This window comes from Adiantum capillus-veneris, chromosome 9, assembly GCF_014529385.1.
Source record: "Adiantum capillus-veneris isolate H3 chromosome 9, ASM1452938v2, whole genome shotgun sequence".
In the NCBI taxonomy this organism is placed as follows: Eukaryota; Viridiplantae; Streptophyta; class Polypodiopsida; order Polypodiales; family Pteridaceae; genus Adiantum; species Adiantum capillus-veneris.
In genome coordinates this window covers 374,287-383,386 of record NC_140939.1, presented here as the reverse complement: position 1 = coordinate 383,386, position 9,100 = coordinate 374,287, and the positions used below count along the sequence as shown (strand labels likewise).

General features: G+C 43.1%; 2 protein-coding genes across 2 annotated transcripts; one reads left to right on the top strand and one right to left on the bottom strand.

Annotated features, from left to right (window-relative positions):
- The first annotated feature begins 3,044 nt into the window (after positions 1 to 3,044).
- Positions 3,045 to 6,085, top strand: LOC147450013 (pentatricopeptide repeat-containing protein At4g18520, chloroplastic-like). The gene is made up of 9 exons (XM_086520972.1): positions 3,045 to 3,333; positions 3,409 to 3,579; positions 3,715 to 3,813; positions 3,904 to 4,571; positions 4,672 to 4,764; positions 5,097 to 5,365; positions 5,524 to 5,676; positions 5,778 to 5,949; positions 6,032 to 6,085. Exons 1-9 carry the CDS (start codon positions 3,045 to 3,047, stop codon positions 6,083 to 6,085), a joined length of 1,968 nt encoding a protein of 655 aa, XP_086377098.1.
- Positions 6,086 to 8,104: 2,019 nt separating this feature from the next.
- On the bottom strand, positions 8,105 to 8,713 carry LOC147450012 (pentatricopeptide repeat-containing protein At5g66631-like). Its single transcript, XM_086520634.1, has one exon. The coding sequence runs from the start codon at positions 8,711 to 8,713 to the stop codon at positions 8,105 to 8,107; it is 609 nt and encodes a 202-aa protein (XP_086376760.1).
- Positions 8,714 to 9,100: the final 387 nt, after the last annotated feature.

Here is a 9,100-nt window from a genome sequence, read left to right as displayed (position 1 = left end):
AAGAAGGAACACACAAAAAAGAATTGATGAACGATGTACCTTGGCAACTATGATTTGGCCATCGTCATCGCCTTATGCCCTCTTCTTGTAGAGAACATGGAGCTCTACGGCCTCGGTATCAAGGATCTTCAACAACCTCTTTCATCCAGAGGAGATGACTCTAGTCTTCTCAAGGCTCTGCAAGATATGAAGAAGACCATTCCAATACCCAAGAAAAATGGAATAATTTGGCTTGGAAACCATTTTCTCTACTTAACCATTTTGACTGATTAAAAATTATTAAAATTGTCAGCCTTTGCACTGCATGAATAAACCTCAGAGATTTTTCCTATGGGTTTTAGTTTCATGTGTATATATCATGTTTGTAAGGGTTTAGACACTACCCATGTCTCTGACATGTGGTAAGATCACCCATCATCATTCCTCATGCATCAGCTTCCCCATCACTTGTATCTGAGTTTAGATTACATGCACACATTTACAACTCTATACCCTGCAGGATTTGTATTTTGGTAGACCGTTACTAGCCTTTGGGTGGGCCTAAGACACATATAGCCCAACCTCTAAATTTCCGAATGCATATCTATGAGCCATGCTAGATTTTGTTTAGCCTATGAACCATGCATGGAAAGTTATTCTAAAGTCACTTTGGAGTATCATCACCTCTAAGCCTAAGAAGTCTATGCTAGTATTCCTACCTTCTCCCCCAAACAGGATCACCTTTTTTGAGCTATGTTTTACCTCATATGTTTGAATCACCTTATGAGTTGAAGGGGGGTTTGTTAGCTCTATGGGATACCTCCACCGAACACAATTGATTATATTACTTTTTACGAACCCAATGAGTGATGCCACCTGCACATAGTTGGGCCTATGTAAGCCACCACCTATATACATTTCATGGTTCAATCTAATCATTTTCATTGAGTGTTTCTCATTGCCTTGTGTCACGCTCTCTCTCTCTCTCTCTCTCTCTCACCCCCCCCAAAAACCCAACAAAAATAAATAAATAAATCAATAAATAAATTCTCAATAGTGAGTACGTACAAGGGCCAATGCTATGTGGCTATGACATTATGACCTTAGGATTTGCTATCAATGCATATGAGTTTGTCAGTTGCCTTGAAGATCTTTTGGAAGGTTGTTCTACATATCAATTTTCCTTTTGTTCTTCTCCTCTTGTGGCTCCTTTAGGGTGATTTCCCACGATGAGAAGTTTTATTCCCATCGTATCACACCATTTGTGCGGGTTGTTTGAGACCACGCTAGGGGTTGAGGCCCATAACGAGTGGGAGACCACGAAGAGGTTTTCTTCCCATCGTATCACACCATTGGTGCAGGTTGTTTGAGACGACACTAGGGGTTGAGGCCCACAACAAGTGGAAAACACCCATGAAGAGGGGTTAGTTGCTTGCCTCTTCTCTTCTTGTTTCAACTCCTCAAATTACCCCTACAATGTCAATAATCTACTCTCTTTACTTTCTTCCCTAGTGATCATCTACTTGCATAACACTCTAATTATGGGGAAAAATATTAGTTAAGCTTACCGACAACATCAAGTGGATGGAATTGGTGGAAAAATAAATAATTTTTTTTAGCTTTCATATATAATTTGTTACAACCGTCTTCATCGTAGGCACAATTCGTGTATTGCTAGAAGCGTTTTGTTGTGCTCTGATACCAATGCTACAATGAAGGCTATAACGGCCCTACAAAATAACTCCCTCACTTATTTTTTAATTTTGAAGGATAATTATTGAGGGCTTATTCCTAATTAATACGCTTATCTAGGTTTCAAAAAAGACCCCTCCCCTACACTTACATGGACAACCATTCTTATGAGACACAATACTTCCCTTCCTTTGCCACAATAAGTTTCCCATAAGCTCCCCCCACACAAGATTGAGCACATTCCTCTTGCGTGTATTTATTTATAAATACTATCACGATTACAAAAAAAATTACACTTTTTTCGATTGGGCATAAAAATAACCATTGCTCAAAATGAGTTCTCAAACTAATGATAAAATGAATGTCCATAACTGTTGACTAATCTACTACATAAACCATACATAAAATTGCTCGCCAGTAACATCCAAAACGTAGCTGCATTATTCCAACTATCGGAATCCATCGCACACATGTCTCTGCACTTGCCACTCACTGAACTACTAAGACAACACTAATATCGTGTGAGCATTAATTTAAATTAAATTCATAGTGCAATTATCAACAAAATGTATCAAATAAACATTAAACAAAATATGGTGTGATCATTATTTAACAATTTAATTCATAGTGCAATTATCAACAAAATAAATCAAATAAGCAATAAACAATTCGTATCATTTCCATTTCAAAATTGGGGACTTCAACCATGTCAATGCCACACCCATAACTACAAATCATGACATGCTTCTCTCCATGCCAAAAAAACTACAAATAAATGATGCACTTCACAATTACCATAGACCATCAACAACAATATGCGGCGCAAGATTTTTGCTTTCAATGACATTACAATTTTCACACACGTATAGCTTCCAAAAAAAAATGTGGAATCAATGAATCATGTACACACAGTCCGTCTCTCTCTCTCTCTCTCTCTCTCTCTCTCTCACACACACACACACACACACACACACACACCTCTCCCCTACTCTTGAGTCCAAGACTGAATAAATCTCTTGGGACGACGATAAAATTTATCTTCTTCTTTCCCGGCCAAATGGCAGTTACTTGAAAGATACCATTTTGAAAAGCTCTCCCTATCGTCTCTCGTTTGCCAAAGCAGCCACTGCGATTAGCCATCTATCGCCTTCCTTGAGCAGGATACATGCGTGGGTTCCTTGAGTATGTATTGTGAAGTGTGGTGCGCTAGTCAGAGCACAACAAGTCACTCACGAGCTTCATGTCCGTGATGGCACAGAGCAGCTCCACATCCACTAAGACGGTGATGAGCCTTGCTTTTGTGCATTCATTCAAAGCCTGTGCTAAGAAGCTGATATTCATGCTAGTGGTGCTTAGGGAACGTGTTGGTGACAATGTATGCCAAGTGCAGTGCGCTTGTCAAAGCACAACAAGTCGCTGATGAGCTTCCTTTCCGCGATGTCATCTCTTGGACTGCACTTATTTCAGGGTACATCCAACATGGGCAGGGCCAGGAAGCTCTGGCCTGTTTCCATCAAATGCGAAGCGAGGGCCTCCATCCAGATGCAGTCACGTATTCTTGCCTTTTGAAGGCATGTGGCATCATGCAAGATGTTGGCATGGGAAAACAAATTCACAATGGCATTGTTTCTCAGGGGCTGTTGAAGCAAGATGTCGTGCTTGGCAACGCTTTGGTTGACATGTATGCCAAATGTGGTGTAACTTTGAAAGCAAAACAAGTTTTTGATACACTTGCAGTGAGGAATGCCATCTCTTGGACTGCTCTAATCACAGGATATGCCCAGCAGGGACAAGGCCAGGAAGCTCTGGGCTGCTTTCAGCAGATGCAGAGCCAGGGCTTCTCCCCAAATGCAATCACCTATGCTTGTGTTTTGAAGGCATGCGGCATAATGCAAGATGTTCGAACAGGCAAACAAATTCACAATGACATTGTTTGTCGGGGGTTGTTGAAGAAAGACATCGTGCTTGGCAATGCTTTGATCAACATGTATGCCAAGTGTGGTATACCTTTGAAAGCACAACAAGTTTTTCACATGCTTCCAGTTCGAAACGCCGACTCTTGGAATCCATTGATTGCAGGATATGTGCAACAAGGGAATGCCCAGGAAGCTCTGAGCTGTTATCAACGAATGCAGAGCCAGGGTTTTTCCCCAAATGCAATCACCTATGCCTGTGTTTTGAAGGCATGTGGTATCATGCAAGATGTTGGCATGGGCAAACAAATTCATGAAGACATTGTGAGTCAGGGACTGTTACTTGACAAGGACACATCCTTAGGGAACGCGTTGGTGAGTATGTATGCCAAGTGCGGTGCACTTGTCAAAGCACAACAAGTCGCTGACGAGCTTCCTGTCCATGATGTCATCTCTTGGACTGCACTTATTGCAGGGTATGTCCAACATGGGCAGGGTCAAGAATCTCTGGGCTGTTTTCATCAAATGCAAAGCGAGGGCTTCTCTCCAAATGCTGTCACCTATGTTTGTGCTTTGAAGGCATGTGGCATCATGCAAGATGTTGATTTGGGCAAACAAATCCATGAGGACATTGTTAGTCAGGGGCTGCTGAGAAAAGAGGTCATCCTTGGTGGAGCTTTGGTTGACATGTATGCTAAGTGTGGTGTACTTTTGAGAGCGCAAGAAGTTTTTGATGAGCTTCCAGTTCGTAATGCCATCTCTTGGAATGTATTGATTGCAGGATATGCTCAACACGGGCAGGGCCTAGAAGCTATCGGCTGTTTTCAGCTAATGCGAAACCGGGGATTCTCTCCAAATGCGATCACCTATGCTTGTGTTTTGAAGGCATGCGGCATTGTGCAAGACATTGAGATGGGCAAAAAAATTCATGATGAGATTGTAACTCAAGAGCTGGTGAAAAACAACGTCATTCTTGGCAATGCTTTGGTTGACATGTATGGCAAGTGTGGTGTACTTTCGAAAGCACAACAAGTTTTTAATGAGCTTCTTGTCCATAATGTTGTTTCTTGGACTGCATTGATATCAGGATACGCCCAACACGGGCAGGGCCAAGAAGCTCTGGTCTGTTTTCAGCGAATGCGGAGCCAGGGCTTCTTCCCAAATGCAATCACCTATGCTTGTGTTTTGAAGGCATGTGGCATCATGCAAGATGTTGACGTGAGCAATCAAATTCATGAGGAGATTGCTGGTCAGGGTTTATTGAAAAACAACATCATTCTTGGCAATGCCTTGGTCGACATGTATGGCAAGTGTGGTGTACTTTTGAGAGCACAACAAGTGTTTGATAACCTGTGCTGAATGTGGTCTCTTTGAGTGCGCTGATTGTAGGATATGCCCGATAGGAGCAGGGCCAGGAAGTTTTCATTGGATGCAAAGCAAGAGCTTCTCTCAATTTAGAGTCATGCATTACTGCATTTTGAAGGCGTGTGGCATTGTGCAAGATGTTGATAGCTGGAAAATGACATTGTGCTGGGCCATGCTTTGGTCGACATGTATGCCAAGTGTGGGTGTAGTTTTAAGAACACAACAGATTTTCAACACACTTCCTATCGAGGATGTGGTTTCTTGGAGTCCATTGATTGCAGGACATGCCCAATAAGGGCAGTGCCAAGAAGCCCTGTGCTGTTTTTATCGGATGGGAAGCGAGATGGTCACTTATGCCTGTATTTTGAAGGCATGTGGCATTTCGTAAGACTTCGATATGGCCTAAGAAATTCATGGTGAGTTTGTCAGTCACGGGCTGTTGAAGAAAGACGTCATGCTTGGCAATGCTTTGGTCAATATGTATGCCGAGTGTTGTCTACTTTTGAAAGCACAAACAAGTTTCTGAATCCGCACCCCATCTGGGATGTAGTTTTTTGGAATGCATTGATTGCAGGATGCACTCCACAGGGGCAAGGCCAGGAAGCACTGGGTTCCTTTCATGGATGCGCAGTGAGAATTTCTCTCCTAATGTCATCTCTTGGACTGCAGTTATGCGACGAGGATACGCCCAGCAAGGGCTTACCATGGAAGCTATGGACTGTTTTCAGTGGAAGGGAATCTTCCCAACTGCAATAATTTTGTTGACGTCCTCAACACATGTAGTCATTCAGGTCTGTTAAATAAAGACCAAAAGTATTTTGATTACAGGAGGGAAAAATTTGGTAGTGCACTCGGCGAAGGATACTACGCTTGCATGGTTTACCGTTTTGGATGTGCAAGGCATTTTGACAAGGCTATGAGATTAATTACGATGATGTCGTCATCTGAGCCTCCTCCAGTTCAGTCTGCTCTTCTAGTGCTTGTCAAAAATGTGGAAAAGGTTAGCCTTTGAGTGTGCAGTACAAGCAGATGAATGTGATGTGGCAGCATATGTCTTAATTTAAGCAGCTGTTTGCATGTAGGAGGAAGCAGAAAACACTGAACGTGTCTGCCTGGAAGCAACTGGGATGACGTGAGTGGAAACGTTCATGAAGTTGTTCGGGGTACAGAGTTCCAAGAGCTTGAATTGTCCCAAGGATACTCCCCAAATCTGCAGTGGGTCTCACAAAGCCTTTCTACTAATTCCAAAAAGATGTTGCAAACTCTTGAGCTGTGTTGACCAGGGTTGTTGGAAAAACATGTTGTGCTTGGCAATGCGTTGGTCGATGTGGATACCAAATGTTGTCGATGCATGCATCGAGCACACTAAGAGAAGTGATTGCAGTTCAGGAGGTGGCCTTGTGTTGCATCCAATAAAAATAGTTCCCAGCTTTCCCGGCTAACCCTTGCTCTGTATACCCTCATATAAGAGCATTCTAAGAGACTTTGTCTAGCTGTGTAGGCCACATCCCTTCAGCATAGGTGATTCCATTTAGAGTAAGGTCTTCCCTTCACGTCTGGTTAAAGCAGCCCACAGCTTCCTTGCAACAGCCATATCCTATAGTCAACATACTCCAAGAGAGGACAGCTTTTATGCACTCATAAGTATGCACAATCTGTTCATTGTTTGAATACATGGCACACACATACACACACAAACATACGTTCTCTCGAGTGTTGCACGGGCGGACTCCGGCTCGGGAAACATTTTTTGTGGACTCGGCTTTGGAACCTTTTCACACGCATATGAGCAGGCTAACTCTAAATTTGAGAGGGATAATCACACTAAAAATCTCATATTATAACAAAAAGTTTCATAATTTGAACCGGCTTGAGAACCTTCGTGCGCAAATTTAAGTTGCCCATTTTCCATTTTGAGCAGGCTTTGGATAAAGCGAACCTATCTTTTCCCAAGCCCTGGGGCCCGGTGGAGGCAAGCCCGAGAGAGAGAGAGAGAGAGAGAGGAAACAAAGGTCCTCCTTCCACGTGGCCTACTCCCTTTTCCTTCTGCAATGAACCCTTCCTTTCCCTTCTCTTTTTTTTTTTTTTTTTCCATAAATGGCGGCAGAGTTAAATTAATAGAAACGGCAAAATTACAAAATCATTTTCGTCACCATGACATCTAGAGGTAATACTGGGGAGTTCCACCAAGATGGAATATTACAATTAATTGTCAGGGGTATCAGCGAATATCATGTACAAAACTTGGAGCCAAATAAAATTTGAGACCTACTCACTCAGGCAGGCAAACTCTGCAGTAGCCTCACCCCATTTCTCCACAACCTCCTTGTAGTCTCCCTTTCCCTTCTCAGATTAATACCATTTTTTGAATTTATACCAGCTGGTACCTCCTACTCCTACTTGCACATCCTACTCGCTCATCTGGATATTTATTCATCACTTCGGAAGATTCCTCCGATTAGACGTAGGATTCGTACTCGACCTGACAGGCTTTATAACTCACAAATTAACGTGATAACCAATCGAGCACGCTTGTTGCACTGTAAGCGCCAGCGTCGTCGTTTAATGAAAAACAAAAAATCCCTGTCCCCAACCCCTTCAGCTACTTTCCCCCTCTCTCGTGGCCATCTCCTTGCTCCCCCATGCTCTCAGGCCATCGGTTGCTTTCCCTCTCTCTCGCGGTCCTCGCCTTGCCTCCCCCGTCGGTCGCCACTCCCGCATCTGTCCAAATTCGCACTCGTTTTTCTTTTGTAGCACCTACCTAGCAGGCCTTCATGTTTATTGGCACTGCGGTAAGGCAGGGTCTATAGGGAGGAAATTTGTTGCCATGGCCATAGGGGGTTTGGTCAATGGAGAGGTTCCACGCAAAGGTGTGTTTTACAGGTGAACGACATGCATGGGTTTGCTATTTTTGTCTCTCTATCTCTCTGTTGACACCGTACGCACTGTAGCTTGCTTCAAATCGGACCACGTTTGTAATAGGAGAACAACTGAGAGGGCAGATAGCAATGGAAATACCTTGCGGGAATCGAAGGCTGGAGCTTTAGCTCAACAGCACAGCCAGCCTAGGCCCTTGTGTGTGTACCGATTACCGCATACAAATGGCGCATCTACAGAGCATATCTTAGCTAGGAAATCAATAGCGCAAGGGATCTTCAGGTTTGTAGTGCATCAACAATCTGAGCAGGTACTGATCTCGAATTGTATGAGATACGATTAGGTTCCAACCCAACTTCTGTTATGAGCTTAAACCTGAAAACTCTGTCTCCTTCCCCAGTGCCAACATAGTATCGCATTACTCGATTGAACATAGGGACAGTAAACTTCATACCTTCAGAACGGCTATAGCTATCATGCTTGTATCCCACCTTGTTCTTAAGCCAATGAAAAAAGGGCCAAAGTACATCTACATTCTTGACCCGCTTCAAGATCCCCATGACAAGATGGCGCTGCCAATGTATGTTTGCTTGCTCGAGCATCTCTTCGACTTTAGAGTCCCATGTAGGAAGAGCTTGTGCAAATGTATTCACATCAAAACCAAGATTAAAGCATGAAATGGCCCTCCACTCAGACAAACTACACTCAGAATCGCCCATATCTTCATCATCTAATGACTCGATTAGCTCATTGTCACTTGAAGAAGAAACTGATGAAATCTCTAGCAAGATTGCAGCGGCCTCGGACTTACCTGCCGCTTGCAAAGCTGGCATGAACTGCTTTGTGGGCCAGTGAAAGTGCTCCTTCATTTCCTCCAAGCGCTCCATACCCTTTTCAAATTCCCACTCTTTGCATATGCATTTATGAGGGTCTTGTATGTAACTCTATCAAGAACCAAGTGCATGGCTTGGATAATTTTTGAAACCTTGGCAGCCGCATCCAAATTCCCATTGTCAATGAGATACATAACAAAAACGGAGTATGTTTGGTTCACCAATGGGCGGCAATACCTTTTTCATGCTTCGCCTTAGAATACCACAGCATGATGTTGCTCAGGGCAATAGGGGTCACCAAGCAAGCATCTGCCTCCATTTTATCAAAAAATTTCTGCATCTCATGCTTCACTATCTCATCCTTATCTTGAATGAATACAAATACAACAAGAAAAAACAAATCCTCTTACTGCTCCAACATGCAAGAACCAATTTCAAGAA